The sequence below is a fragment of the Oryctolagus cuniculus genome, chromosome 2 (genome assembly GCF_051225735.1).
Source record: "Oryctolagus cuniculus isolate XC-2025 breed Fujian yellow rabbit chromosome 2, ASM5122573v1, whole genome shotgun sequence".
NCBI lineage: Eukaryota > Metazoa > Chordata > Mammalia > Lagomorpha > Leporidae > Oryctolagus > Oryctolagus cuniculus.
In genome coordinates this window covers 25,731,561-25,748,242 of record NC_142868.1, presented here as the reverse complement: position 1 = coordinate 25,748,242, position 16,682 = coordinate 25,731,561, and the positions used below count along the sequence as shown (strand labels likewise).

At 35.3% G+C, this 16,682-nt stretch overlaps 1 protein-coding gene across 8 annotated transcripts in view; it reads right to left on the bottom strand.

Annotated features, from left to right (window-relative positions):
- The window catches only part of PCDH7 (protocadherin 7), a 439,164-nt gene that overhangs the window by 149,978 nt on the left and 272,504 nt on the right, over positions 1-16,682 (bottom strand). The window contains exon 3 of one of the 8 annotated variants that reach the window (XM_070069606.2): positions 9,814-9,840. The exons of the other annotated variants lie outside the window; for them this stretch is intronic. Within the exon in view, the coding sequence (XP_069925707.2) occupies positions 9,814-9,840 (27 nt within the window). The remainder of the gene's footprint in view (positions 1-9,813; positions 9,841-16,682) is intronic. 8 annotated transcript variants of the gene reach the window in all.

Here is a 16,682-nt window from a genome sequence, read left to right as displayed (position 1 = left end):
TGCAATCCCTTAGTAAATATTTTCAAATATATTGCCCTAGAATTTTCTCTAGGACATTAACTATATGAAGTCATATTTAGAACTGTTTCATTTAAGTGTATTTCCAGATAACTATTTGGTCTTGATTTCATCTGCATGTTTGGGAGTATCCTGAGAAATAGTTCTCTCGCCTTCATCCTCTTATACAAATTCACTAATTCTCTACCAAATTTTTGGACAACACAAAAAAAGTCCTTTGTAATCAGAAAACAGCCAAGAAATGAATTTACCACCTATTAAATGCTTCCTGTTTCCAGTGACTATGCTGTTTTCCATTTACTGTTTTTTTCACAGTAATTGTGACACTATTTCCACTGTTTCGATTGGGGGTTGGGGAAGGAAACAATACCCAAAAGAGTGGGGCCCAGGTAAAGCCGCCGCCTGCAGGGAGGGCCGGCATCCCATATGGGTGCTGATTCAAGACCCAGCTGCTCCACTTTCAATCCATCTCTCTGCTATGGCCTGGGAAAGCAGTAGAGGATGGCCCTAATCCTGGGCCTCTGACCCACATGGGAGACCCGGAGGAAGCTCCTGGCTCCTGGCTTTGGATCCTCACAGCTCTGGCCGTTGTGGCCAATTGAGGAGTGAATAAGCGGATGGAGGACTTCTCTTTCTCTCTCTACCTCTCCTTCTCTCCCTGTGTTACCCTGTCTTTCAAATAAATAAATAAATCTTTAAAAATAAAAACCCCAAAGAGCAACAAATAGAAACCCTAGACCTCTAGAAGTTAAGTGACTTCTCAAAGGTAACAGAACTAGTATTCATAGCAAGGTAGTGTTGTAGATACTCCAATCATGGTTAAAGTTCAGGTCTTCTGACCAGAAAGTCCAAGGTTCTTTCTGCGACATCACATAGTCTCACTGCGTCATAGCCTCTAACCAGACTTTGTAGCAGTAAATTACAAATACATAAATAACTGGATGTGACCAAAATGAGACCAAACATGGGTCTAATAAAGACCAATTGCTGACTTCTGACCCCAGACCTATAGTTTTGTCATCACAGCTTCCTTGCCAATTATATATTTTTAAAAATACCCACTTTTTGGCCTAACTTAGGTACTCCCACATATATCCTATCTCATTTTATGACTTCACTCTTCACTTAGTTGCCTGCAATGGAAAATTTAGCTGTTCTTGATCATTCTGCCTTCCTTATCCTCCAGTTCAATCAACTCTTTAATTATGGGTCTGCATTCTGGAAACATATTGTCTTCAAATATTAATGTGCCTTGGACTCCCGGAGGCTTGCTAGGACAGATTACTGGATCCCACTCAGAGTTTTTAATTCAGTAGGTCTAGGATGGACTGAGATTACTGGCAATCTTGATCAATTGCCAGATGACATGAAGGCTTCTGATCCAAGGACCATATTTTGAGAAGGATCACTGAACTCAGATCCTTTCACTCTGTACTCTGCTATGAATGAGCTTTTCATCATATTTTGACCATACTCTGATGAGAAACATCAACTGGTATTTCAGTCATTACCTTCCTCACTGCCATCCCTGTTTATCATGCACACTTTCAGTAAGTAAAAACACAAATATCATAAAGTCACCCAAGTAATTCACATCTCTTGAATCTCTTCAATTTTATTCCACTATCCAGAGATCAAGACAATCACTTCATTTCATAGCGTCTATCTACTGTGCTCTTCAGGTTACTCAGGTTATTTTCCTAGTATATAGTGTTCACCTTAATCTCAGTCTGGCCATCTCCTACTTGCATTCAAAGTCTATTCCAGAGGCCATGACTTTACAAAATAAATTCAGAGTTTCCTGGCAAAGTTCATAATTTCCTACCTTAATTTCTTATTCTGCTTAGCTCAATAGCACTGTTCCTTCTTTTTCATCTAATTATTACTTTTGGTCATTTTAGAAGTTGGTATCTATTTGCCTAAACCTCCACCAAAGAAAGGAAACATGGGGTACTTAATTTTTTTTTCCTTTTCCACCCTCTAACAAAAAAAAAGGACGGCAAAAACGGATCATTTGTGTAGTCTCTGGACTTTCTTTATTAAGTGTTATTTTCAAATGTTTGATTATAAATTTATAATTCAACATTTTATCACCTCCAACATTCTAAGCTAATGTGGAACTGTACTGAGAAAATCGCTGAATACTTTCTGCATTATTTTAGGGAAAAAATTTTGTGCGGGCATATATCTCTTGGACAACAAGGTCTAAACCCATTGAGCAATTTTTTTTGTGTAATTTATCTCTGTATTTAAATGTAAAGCAGATTTTCCCTTAATTATGTTCTCAAGATTTGAACATACTCACCCCCAGTTTTATAAATTTACCTTTTACCTGCTGAATGAATATTTGCAATTCTACCCTCCACACTTCTTTGTTCTCAATAATATTAGCTATAGTTTAAACTGTAAATTTTTCAGAACACATTTCCAATAGTAAAAGCTTTCTAAAAGCTCACAGAATATCATCTAACCTGGGGATGAAATTATTACAGATTAACTTTAATGTCAAAAAATTCTTTCCATATATAGTTCATAATATTGTTTATATAATTTTTAAAATAGAGGCCATTGTAAATCATATAATTTATTTATATATAATTTATTATATATAATATATATTTATATATAATTTATTTATAATATAGTTAGTATTCTTCTTCAACAACTTAATATCATTCTCTACCTGGTAAATTTTCCATGAAATCACCTACACAGAAATAATGCAAAGCTTTCAAAAAGGCGGTTGCTTTTAATTGCATCAGGTGGACAAAACAAAACCAAAACAGAAAAAGAAGAAAACAGTAACTAGGTTGTGTCTAAATCACCATGTTTAGAGTCCACTGATTTTATTGCTGTGCCTCTTGGCAATTAGTATCCCCTTTAGCTTTATTCACCAGATAGGATAAATGAACAGTTTTCTTAAGTCTGGCTAAATCATTATCATTACTGAAAACAAGAAAATAATTTAAACACTGAAATTTAGAATATATGATTTTAAAAGATGCATTTAATTTGAAACAAGTTTCTTTTGTATAAAAATGCAAGGGCCAAATTCTGACTCCAAAGCTATAGTTTCATCAATTGCCCTAAGTCCGGCTATCCACCAATATTATAAAAAAACAATGGTGATGTCCCGATTCATCTATTATACTGTTAAAAGAAAACTGAATTTTCTCAGTTTCCAACAAAGTAAAAAGATATTACATATATCTGCCACATTTCTACGGTTTCTTGGGGATCTCACATTTCCTCCAACAGTAGCAGGTCCCAAGATGCTCTTAAAAGGCCTGAGCAGGTGTGCTAAACTAACAAAGTCTCTTGGAGGGACTGAGAAGCAGTTTTCCTCTCTCCTCTGTTTGGCTTTGTCTCAAAGCCTTTTCTTCACGAAAGATCTACTGATTCTATCCAAGCTGAAAAATGTGCCCACCCACAGGAATTCACATTCTTTTCTTTCTAGTATGGCTGCTGTGTCAGTTGTTAATCTACCTGAAGAACCTAACAAATGATGCCATACACAGAGATTTTGCTCTTAATTGGAACTACCAAAGTAAGATGGACAACTTAGTTTCTCCGTTTCATCACGTAATGCGCTTTGGCTTTGATTACACAGGTGGGATGAAGACTCTCTGGTGCTTTTAGAAAACTTAGATGATAAGAAAAATCATGTACCACAAGGAAACAAATAGAAAGGTCTGAAGAAAAGCATTGAAGTTCACTGTGAAGTGGAGAATCAGGCAGATGATAGGTAGAAACACAGATAGATGAGAGACAGGATACACCAATGATAAAAGAATTTTCAAATAATTATATAATGAATTAAATGTACATTATTAACACTGTGTGAGGCAGAATAATGGTCACCTAAAGATGCTTACATCTTAATTCTAGGAATCTGGCAAGAGATGAAAACAGCAGATCATCTGATCTTGAGATGGGGAGGGTACCCTGGTTAGTCTGTCCATGTGGACTCATTGTTACCAGGGTCCTCATAAGTGCATCAGAGAGGCAGAGAGAGTCATGGAGAGAATTAGTGTTACAAGTAGTTGAGCAAAGAAAAAGGACTCTCCCTTCCAGCCTCAAAAAGAAATGCAGCTTTCTAATACCTTGATTTTAGCCCAGTGGCATCCACTTTGGACTTCTGACCTCTCAAACTGTAAGAAAATAGATTAGTGTTGTGGTAAGCCACTAAGATTTTAGGAATTTGTTACAGCAGCAATAGAAAATGCACATATACCTGTCTCATTGTTTCTCTTAAAATTGCAGATTTTTTCTTTTGTATAAACTCTGCATCAATGCTGAACCATAGAAATAGAATACAAATCACACATAAGAGGCCCAAACATAATTTTAAAATGTCTTTGTAGCCATATTTAGAAAATAAGAGGAAACAAGTGACATTCTCTAGTGCATTCTATTCAACCTTATACAAAATATAATCCTATCAATATATAATAAATACAAAATAATTATTAATATAGCTTACATTCCTTTTCTTAGTACTAAATCTGGTGTGTTTGTTACATTTACAATACATCTCAATTAGGACTAGTCACATTTCAGCTGCTCAATTATTACAACTGGCTCACGGATATCTATTAGCACAGAGCCATATTGAGATGTTGCAGCTTTCTGAAGTCCATTTTGGTGATGGTGTTGAATGTATCTACTGAGTTTAAAAAACTATATTTTAGGATTAAATGCTTTTAATAAAAGATAGCAATCTCCTTATGTATCTTGAGAGTATAAAGATTTCAACTTTCATTGAGGTTTCGACTTTCATAGAACACAGATAATCCAAATTTGAATACACAAATTTATTAAAGTTATTTAGTTCAAATGTTAATAGGACCATCTAAATAACTGAATTATGCTTAAATAACTAAGTGAAAATTTGTGGTATTTAAATTTTTCACACTCTTAGGAGGGCATCTTAGAAAGCTGATCTTTGGGTTTCATACATACTTTTTTTATTAGCTACTATGTTTCCAAATTTGAACTTCTCTTTTCCTACTCTGTTTTGACTCCTTAGATCTATAAATCAAATTTTTATCATATGAAACAAAGAAAAAAAACAAACTGGTTCCTTTTCAGCTGTTTCTGAATGACTGCTCATTCATATCACAGCAGAGCAGTCACAGAGCTGTTACGGTGTTCACCTGGAAATACGGCATTGCAAGTGAGAACATGGGTCCTTCGAGGCAAGTTTTCCCAGGGCCAACTAAACTCTACAGCTTTCCAATTCTTCCAAATTGGGAAAAATTTTATAAAAGCAAGAATCCAAAGATTGTTAAGATGTTATACACTCTTAATCATAACAGTAGCTTATAAGAATCAATAGTCCTGAGGGTTTTAGGTAGTAGGATTTCCCTCATCATGCTCGATTTTTTTTAACAGAGCTGATGCTTTAACTAGCATCTTAAATAACCATGTCGATACCCTAAAATATCCAAAAGGCCATGCAGTACACATTCTATTAAACAGAACCAACCTAGCATTCTTTTTTTTTCCCCCAGTTTCCCAGTTTATACATTTGGAGATACTGTAAACTGTGAATGCACACATCCACAGACTGACCTTGTTCTAAACAATTAGTGGGTATTACTATTGTTTTAAAAAATGCATATCTAAAACTTCTATTAAATTTACAGTTCGCTAACATTCCAAACCCAAGATTTTTTTGGAGAGAGGATTGTGGTTATCTGACTAAAAATTAAGTTAAAGGTGTTCTTCAAAATACTTAACATATTTCCTTTTCAGTAAAAACTAATAAAAAACCTACATGTTTGTTTCTTCTCAGAACTTTAACTGGTTTTTTGTTATTAACACCTGAATACATAGTGTACCTGCTAACAAGATATAACAAAGCTGATTTTTAACAATTACCTATGCTTCCACTGAGAGCAGGTTTCCCTACAATTAGAAGAGTACTATACTTTATGAACAATATTACTTATCATAATGACCAGTCTCATAGAATATTACCATTTTGATAGTTCCTTCTTTATATATTTAACTTTAGTCTAGGTTATGGATGCAATAGGCCATTGAGAACTATGACTTTTCTTAGAAAGGAAACTATATTAATCACATTTGAAAGTTTCTGAACATCTTAGAGGTACTTCAAAGAAATTGTCAAGTACAATAGGTCAAGGACAGTTGAGTCTGTGGGAAATGCAGAAACTAGCACTGGAGGAGCCACAGGCCTGCATGCACCCCAGGTCTGCTAACTTTACAGACAGCACGTGTCAGATGAAGTGAGTATTCCTGGAAGTTCTCAGTGGCAATTTGATATTGATGGGGTGAGGGTGGGGGATTCATTAAAAAGGAATGGGAGAGGCCGGCACTGTGACTCACTAGGCTAATCCTCTGCCTGCGACACCAGCACTCGGGTTCTAGTCCCGGTTGGGGCGCCAGATTCTGTCCCGGTTGCTCATCTTCCAGTCCAGCTCTCTGCTGTGGCCCGGGAAGGCAGTGGAGGATGGCCCAAGTGCTTGGGCCCTGCACCCACATGAGAGACCAGGAGGAAGCACCTGCCTCCTGGCTTCCTTCGGATCAGCACAGCATGCCAGCTGTAGCTGCCATTTGGGGGGTGACCCAATAGAAGGAAGACCTTTCTCCTCTCTCTCTCACTGTCTAACTCTGCCTGAAAAAAAAAAAAAAGAATGGGAGAGTCACCCTCACTGGTTATTAATTTCACGAACAGTAGTTGGAGGCAAGGAATTAAAAACTTGTTATGTATAATGCAGCATTAGTCTTTTTGTACTTTTTTTTGGCATCCCAGTGGTAACATTAGCATCCCCTTTGACTGATTAATGTGATTATCAGATTACAGAGAAAGTTCTCTGAAATTATGAGGACATTCCCAAAGTTTGGCTCTGGTAAAAGAATTAGTTGCATCTGAAACCAATAGGAACATGGCTTGACAGTTTTACTAACAAAAGTAAAAACTAGAAGCTTAAGTGGAAGCACAATTGCATATTTATTTTCCCCTCCTTGATGCAATTCTTAAACATTTGAAACCAATATGTATCTCCCAACCTGTATACTTAGGTTGTTATACTGAAGTTCCCTACAGCATCACCCTGTATCTGTACAGAGTAAGCATTTAACCACACTAGCATTATTTACACTCAGCTGAACTGGGAATTTTACACTTTTGGCTACAATAAAGAAAAAAATGTTCCTTTGAAGAACCTGTTGCATTCATAAGACCTATATTAAGAATTAAGATTTGATACCTGCTGTCACCTACTTAACAAACGTTGCGAGGCAAAGCATGCTTTATGTTACCAACTTATTCAATCTTTGCCACAATTCTACAGGATTTAAAGCATCACTAACCCTAATTATACACAAGGAAATGAAAGGCTTTAAACATCATTCAGGTAGTCCTAGAACACTAACTTGATCTCTTGTTTGACTCCAAAATCATTGTTCTATCATATAAAACAAGTTTTAAGGACAGCTCAATGATTTAATAATTGTATGAAATCTATTCATATATATCTATTGGAATTCTACTTAAAAAGGAAAACTGCATGCATATGTAATATATTTATATATATTTATAAATTACGTATGTATTATATATTTATATTCTATTTATTATAGTTTTAAAGTATATAAAATATTACTTTTCAAAATATTTTAATTATATTCAGTGAGGAAAGAAGTTAAAAACACAGGAAACTAAGATACACAATATGAAATTATCAAAAAGAATACTGAATGTCCCAAAGAATGATCATCAGTTTTATTCTTTGATATCTATTTCAAATGCTACATTGAGAACATTTAACTTTTGCTTTTCAAAGTTAAATGAGAACATGACAATCTTAATCAGCACTGTCCAGTTTGATAACCACCAGCCAAATGTGGATATTTAAATGTAAATTAAGATTAATTGCAATCTTTAAGAATCCAATTCCTTAGTCACAGGAATGTGAACTAAATGGAACTAAGGCCTAAGTGTCCCTTTTATCAAAGATGTTCCACTTTCCTTATTTTCCCATGTAAAGTTTCTGTCCTCTTTCCTCTCTTACAACTGTGCCTTGGGAAGAAGACATACTGTGTGTAATGTTCTAAACTTTCTTTTTCTTTTTTTTTCTTTTCTCTTTCATATGATCCAGAGAACATTTTCTCTATTTAAATGAAAATGATGGTTGGCAAAATAGGAATTGACCTTAAGACTTGAATGGGGATTGAGATTCATGTATTAGCATATTTCTGAGGATATCATTTTAAGATACATTTCAGTGTTGACTTGAGTGTTTTCACATTATGGTAGAAGAGGAAGAGTTTTAAAGTAGATGATTTACAAAGCATAACACTGTAATTGAAAGAACTAGTGCAAGGTGAGATAGGGATGAAGAGATGACCAAAGCAATGAGCATACCCATCTAAAGAATCTCTTTTTAAGTGAAGATGTGATGTCTTCCTTCCTTAAGGATATCTATCTTAATTTTTTTCCTTATATAGGAAAAGGATTCTAGATAATTATTCAATACCCATTATGAAAAGAAGGGGGTAGTATTATTCTTAACAATTTGCCCTGGAAACTTCTAAAAGAATTTGTGCTTATTAAATGGAATGTTGAACAAGATGGCAATTTAGATCGTGAAGTTATTGAGGCTCAGTTATACTATACCCATTTTAGCTCCTGAAAACGGTTTCAATGATAAAGACTGCCAACTTTGTCATTATTTTTAATAATACTAATGACTGTCATAATCAAAATAGCATTCTTTACCTTTAACAAGTCTGTTGAATGATATGATTTGCCCAAGACTATTTAACACAGTAATAATGCTTGATCCAAGAAAGATTGATTTCTACTATCTTTAAACATTGTATTGAGCATAAAAACACACATACATAAACCGAAGCGACCATTTTATGAGAGAGAATTGTCTAATTTTTGGGGGGAGAAGAGGGCAATGGCTAAAAAGGACCAAAATCTTTTCTTTTCCCTTACAAATAAAATCTAAGGATATTTAAAGGAAACTTTAGCATTCTGGAAGAGCAGTCTCCGACATTATAGTTGTTATGTCAGAACCATGCATCTATTCACATATTACACACACATTACCTCACTTCTTCAAGAATGTATCACTGCATAGACTTTTCCACCACAAGTATAAAATTTGTGAATTACATGAAGAAAAAATGTAGAACAATGGTAATGCTTGATATTATTTAATTGACTAAGTTATATGCAAATTGTATAATTTTATAGAGAATCAGCCTAATAGAATTCAATATTTAACCCTTAATGTAATCTATTTTATGATTTTTTTTGTATAAATTTCTATTCATCAACATTCCAACCTAGTCAATCTCAGTAATCACTTGATCTTAGGCAAAAGGCTGAGAAGTGATACTACATTCCAATATACAATATATGTTATGGAGAACTCTTAAAAAATTGACACCATATGAATAAATTCTAATGCATTATTAAAGTCACATCTTGAGTAAAAACTTCTGATGATTCTATATATAAATATAGATCCATAGCTCCCAATCTATCCCTCTCTCTCTCTTTCTTGAAATCTTGGCATTATTTGGTGAGACAGGGGTTTCAAATAACAATACATGGAAATATACAACAAAAAATGACATTCATTCATTAGCTACTTCTCTGTGCACTTCCTCAGCTTGTTCATGCATATTTAACTCACTGGGTCTTAATTCAGGGACCTCCACAACCTTTTTTATGGGTAGGCAAGAGGACAGGTTAAAGTTCACAGGGGTGCTGTGCCACATTTAGATAAGTAGTGCCCATTCTTTTAGTACCTGTAGTTCCTTGGAATGGTGCAGCACCTGCAAAAGGTTAATGAGCATAGAGACTTTCAGGCATAAAGCAAATTACAGACAGACACTACACAGACATTTCATTGATAAACAGACAAGCAACATGCACGCTGCAGGCACACTACAGGTGGCAGATATTACTGCAGCTCCACCATTGGGATATCTGGCAGACTAAAGACATACTGGTGAGATATATATGTTTGGTGAGATATCATTCTCAGGTACTTTTTAAACAGAGAGAGAGAAAATTGTTTTCAATAGTCTTAGGTGTACCTATCTTAGCTTGATTTACAACCAGACATTTCTGCCATCCTTGTTATTGCAAGTCATTAGGAATCTTCAACTTTATCAAATAAATCAGATAATGAAAGAAAGAATTTATTCATTTTTAAGAAAAATTGCTGCACTTCTTTACAAAAAGTACTGAATTTGCAATTCAGGCACCTTGCCTTTACCATATTAAACATTTTTTAACTGCTAAAAATAAATTGTGCTATATCATCTGCAATAAATACTTTAAATAGATTTGAACTCTGATCTACTGAAAAGTAAATTAAGGGCTTTTTGAGGAACTCACAATTTAAAAGAATAAATCAAGCTGTCAGGTTTTCAAAAAAATTGTAAATTATTTTCCTTCAAATTGCATTTATTGCTCTGTGAGAATCATCAAGCATTAATGTCCATGCATTAATTCTACCATCATTGCAGAGGGCCTGCAGAGAAAGAGTTCTTCCATTCCCAGTTTCATTTTTAAAACAATCTCTTGCTAATTTTGTTGCACTCAACACTAATACAGAAGTAATCAAATTAGCATTAGCGGTTCACTTTATAAACTTCAATTTGTATTGCTACAACATCAAAGTAAAATATTTGCATATCAAAAGTAAAAGAGGTGGGATTTAAATTAATTTTGTGTCAAACAAAACTAACTAGGCCTTGATGGTAACTTAAATGATAAATAGTTCACAAATATAGAAACGGAATATATTTGTTTCTTTTTAAAAAAATCCCAAGGCCTGTGTACTAAATGCTAATGAAATATGAATATTAGAAAAAGAATGGAATATGACAGTGCATATGGAAAATGTTAGGTTTCTCATAAACTGAGAACTCTTGCTTAAATTTAATTCAGACTGTAGTGTGCATAACTGTTTATAACTAAGAGCATGTAGTTGATGATTCTATCTATCCATCTATGAAACATATTACAATATTCTGCATCTAATTATTCTCAGTAATTCATCATGTAGAGAAATGTAGTGGAATTCATACATCTGTGGGCATAAACATTCCAAAAATGCATTCCCCCATTTTTTATCACATGCTACTACTAGGCAGTTTCTATCTGTCTACTGCATTGGCTAATGTTTTAATATTCCTTTCTTATGTGGCGATTCATATCTCCAAACAGAGTGAAAAACACAATTTTTATGAATGGGTAGTTTAATGTAACTCAGGTTTCTGTGCTTTCCAGGAAATAGCATATTTTCATAGATGCAACTCTGGCCTTTAAAGTAATTTACATTCCTGCTTAGCTCAGTCTCATCCTGACAGTGACCTAGTGAGTGAGCACCTTTGCAGCAGAAAATACTTACTCCAAATTAAATATCCCTTAACGTACCTAAAGCGTTCTTTCCTGCTTTGCATGTACTCCTGGACTATCCTAATGAGAGAAGTATTTCTTAGGACTCATAAGTAAGTGAACATGATTGAGATTTTAGTTTATTGTTTCATATTCTAACTAATATCTAAATAAAACATATTCCTATGCTTTAAGATAATTCTAAAAATGTATAATAATTAAATGTATTCAAGTATATATTTTTAATACTGGATATCTAGAAAATAAATATGTTACTTTATAAGCCATTTTCACAATTTAAACTTGTGCAACAGAATTCAAGAATTGCTAACGACAAAATTTCCCATTGAACACTATCAACAGTATCCACCACATTGTGTAGCTGTTAAATGGGGCTCGAACTAATTTGACATTCCTACTTGGAAGTTTGGAGGCATCAGCTAGTTGTCCTTTCAGGAAAGACTCACCAGGAACAGGTAAAGAAGAAAGAAAACGAAAAGATTTTCAGATAGAAACCTGGGATACAACAGATATGGACAGTTACTTTTTTCTTACTTTGTTACTCTGGTGATCTGTAAGTTAATTACATGACATTAAAAGAAGGTGAGAAGGAAAAATGAGAGCTACGTTCATGTTTTAATGAAAGGGTTCTCACACTCGGGCTAAGTTTTGTGTGTGTTGCAGTTTACTTTTCCCTATGGGAGGGAAAAGAGAAAGATTTTGGAATACAATTGCAGAAAAACATTGATGAGATTTCTCCATCATAAAATATAAAGGAATGTACTGGGCAAAGATCCAGTTTCTCTAATCTACAACCTATGAAAATTGTTATTGCCATGTAGGTATGAAATATCACAATGTACTTTAGAATGTTATGCTCAGATATAAAGGTATTTGCTATGTATTCTCACTATATTACCATATTGAAAATTTAAATAAGAAAAATGAATTGCAGAAAGATCACCTTTGTCGTTCAACCATTTCTTCATAATGATGTTATAGGAAAATCAGAATGGGAGGGCACATGAAATAGTGATTATGTGTATATGTATCAATATAAATATATATATATAAACACAAATTTTGCTTTGTAGATTTGCTGCAATATCTGTATCACAGTGAATCATTTTATGATCTACAATAGAAATGATTTTTTGTTTGTTTGCTTTGAATGCTTTAAGAAAGGCTTTTATGAGCACAAACCATCTTCATGGGAGATAACAATAATTCTACTCTCAGTGGAACAAAATTAACTTTTAAAAGAAGACTAAAAATGACCTGTTGGGAAGATAGGGCAGATAGCTGAATATTAATGTAATCAGTAGCTGTCATTCAGCATGCAAGGCGGAATCAACTGCAGGTCAAAAGAAATTGTAACTCACATGTATCAGAGTCAATCGTAGAAATAAAATTTCCACTTTGGAAGAACTCAGTATGTGGATTAGCCTTTCTTTAAGAAAAAAATAAAAGTACGCATCTCAAGTTTCTTAACTGTTCCAGGTGGATATTATATTGCTTTTCAAAGTGACCCTTACACCGACTAGACTTCAACTTTAAAAGGCCAGATTTTTATATGTATTCCTGGGTTATGAAATGATGCATCAAAATGATGATGGTTAGTTCCTGGCTTAGGGAATGGTACTGCATTTTATTTTGTTATTGTTTAAAATTAAAGAGACCACTGGGGCCAGTGCTGTGGTGTGGTAGGCTAGGCCTCCGCCTGTGGTGTCGGCATTATCATATGTGCAACAGTTTGTGTCCTGGCTGCTCCTCTTCAGATCCAGCTCCCTGCTAATGTTCCTGGGAAGGCAGCAGGGGATGGCTCAAATGTTTGGGTCCCCACAACCATGTGGGAGGCCTGGAAGAAGCTCCTGGCTCCTGCCTTCAGATCAGCTCAGGCCCAGTCTTTGTGGCCATTTGGGTAGTGAACTAGCAGATGGAAGACCTTCCTGTCTGTCTCTCCCTCACTCTCTTTGTAACTCTACTTCTCAATTAAATAAATAAAATCTTTTTAAAAAATTAAGTAGACCAAAAGAAATACAATTTTACAAAAGAGTAGCAGAATATTTAAGCTTATACAGTTTGAACACTTTCTTTCATTAATGAGAACACTGAAGTCCAAAGGGACAATTGTTTCCATTCAAGGCATCACATGGTGCAGCAAAGGATTAAATCAGAGCTTTACAAATTACTAGAATTGGGAAATGTGCTTATTTCAAAGTGAACATGAACAAATTGAAGGTAAAACAATTAAGAACTGTCTGATACGTATTATATTTACCTTTAACACAGTTCAGTATATTAGGAATTTTGCTGATATTTAAATGGAAATGCTAAATGTCAGAGAGACTAGAAAACTTGTCCAAGGACATGAAATTAGTAAGTTGATTGCATGGTCATCACTAAATCGCAAAGCATTCTCTTTCCTAAGTTATATTCTCTCCATTTTACCAGATGTAAAATACCTGATAAGGCCAGTTCTTTTATTTATTTATTTATTTATTTATTGACAGGCAGAGTGGACAGTGAGAGAGAGACAGAGAGAAAGGTCTTCCTTTTGCCATTGGTTCACCCTCCAATGGCCGCCGCGGCCGGCGTGCTGTGGCCGGCGTGCTGCGGCCAGCGCACCGCGTTGATCCGATGGCAGGAGCCAGGTACTTATCCTGGTCTCCCATGGGGTGCAGGGCCCAAGTACTTGGGCCATCCTCCACTGCACTCCCTGGCCACAGCAGAGAGTTGGCCTGGAAGAGGGGCAACCGGGACAGAATCCAGCGCCCCGACCAGGACTAGAACCCGGTGTGCCGGCGCCGCAAGGCGGAGGATTAGCCTAGTGAGCTGCAGCACCGGCTAAGGCCAGTTCTATAACCAACCTCGTCTAGAGTAAGATTTGTTGAAATAATGAAAATGATGATCTGTAATGTTTCATGCAAAGAAATCAGAATATAAATCCAATAAATAATTAGCTATGCCTGGGGATGAAAACAAAGACAAATGAAATTTCTAAGCAAGACAACATATAAAATGAAACAGAAATGTGCCTTTCCTTTCCATTAATAGTGTTACTAATCTGGCCTTCTGCCTCAGATGGCAAATGTAGCTCCAGTGGGAGGGACATTTCTATTTACAAATGTTTACGTTCATCTATGGCTCAGCCTTCTTTCTCTCTTAGATGAGTGTGTTATGCCTTCCTTTTGCCACCTTCAACTTGTATTACCTTACTCCCTATAGAATTCTTTGTATTTAACATGGAAATTTTATTGTTATACCATCAAACTCCAAAAAGTGAATGGGAAAATGGAATTAAAAGGCAAGTTTTATTTGAGTGGAAAAAAAAAAAGAGAGAGAGAGCAAGAAATCCATACGTAGTTCTCTGGTAATTTCATTACCATGAAATTTTTGAAGACCTCTTTTGGAAATAACAAACTGTTTTCCTTTAAGTGATGATTCTTAAGGACGTACAAATGAATTTTTGGAATTACACTATGGAAGGTAATTTTCTCCTGGATATAATTCTAGCCATAAAATTTTACTATCTTGATATTATGTTAGTATCCATAGTACTATGTTCTGTTGGTTAAAAAAAAAAAAAACTGAATTCTTTGTGTGTGTGTGTGTGTGTGTGGTAGGTGAGGCATTAATCATCGTCTACTAGTAATCTTTTTTTTTTTTTTTTAACAGGCAGAGTGGACAGTGAGAGAGAGAGACAGAGAGAAAGGTCTTCCTTTGCCGTTGGTTCACCCTCCAATGGCCGCCGTGGCTGGCACACTGTGGCCAGCGCACTGAGCTGATCCGATGGCAGGAGCCAAGTACTTCTCCTGGTCTCCCATGGGGTGCAGGGCCCAAGGACTTGGGCCATCCTCCACTGCACTCCCTGGCCACAGCAGAGAGTTGGCCTGTAAGAGGGGCAACTGGGACAGAATCCGGCGCCCCGACTGGGACTAGAACCCAGTGTTCTGGCGCCGCAAGGCAGAGGATTAGCCTAGTGAGCCGCGGCACCAGCTGCTACTAGTAATCTTAGTATCTTGGTCTTTTTGAGCCTGTTGCAAAGACTTACAATATTACTGAGTCCAGTTCCTTTAGATTTATATATTATGAAATAGAAGACCTGAAAAGCAAAATTGGCTGGGGAAAAAAAGTTACCAAGACCACATCTAGCACTGTTATTTCAGTGCTCTCTCTGTATGTCTTCAAAATATCTGTGGTGAACAAATACTCTTCTGAACAAAATTCCAAAATGAAAATAAAGATGAAATATGAAGGCCAGGTCTTTTACCCAAGAATGTCATTTTGAAGCTTTTCTGTTTCAGTACCCTACTGATGAAGCAAGATTTTATATTAAAATGAATATTTCTACATGTTAACCCCACCAATCTGCTCATTTCTACTCCCTCCAGCAATGATGTAATGGTTACTTTAATTAACTGTGTTAACACAGTTGAACCTAAGATGTGTTTTACTGTTTCTCTTAATTCCCAGCTCTGTAAGCAACAAACAGTTTTTTTTTTTTAAACCAACAGAACATAGTACTATGGATACTAACATAATATCAAGAAACCTCAATATATAAGGTCTTGGAATTTACTACAAGAAAATGTGGAATGCTTTCTGTTAAATCCACAGAATGAATTTCTTCGACTCAGTGGTGTGGGACACGATAGCAGTATTGAATGTCAACAGACAAACAGAAATATACTGTTACAATGCTATTATTAGTATTTATAGCAGCTCTAGTGCTCTTGATAAATGAAGTCACATTAATTAGTTTCAGAATCTTATTCTCACTTTGGCATATCCACTAGCAATTTTGAACAAGCAATTAAAATATTTCAAAATGTCACTTATGTTTCCATTCTACAAGAAATGCATACTGATTATGGAAAATTTATTTGTGCCAAGCCACAGATAGCCAGAATCAGAAACATGTTAACATTTTTAAGGGTTAAGAAATCTCTCATATACTGCTGGTGATGATATTAGATGAAAAAAATAAAGCTAGCAGTGATTATGCAAAACAAACTACACTATTTTTTCTGAGTATGAAATATTTACGATCAAAATTTTTTTTTTAATTTTTAGGTTCAACCCTGGTGTATTTGTTTTCCCTTTATTTGGAAAATGTAAATTCAATGAGGATTTTGGGTTGCAATCAGTGAAAGCAGACAACTTTTTTGACATATCCTAACTTAAGTTAGCTTTTTAACAGACAATAGCATAGTTGATTTGAAAGTTCGATGCTAATCCATGTGCTGCTTTTAAACAGACCAACCTC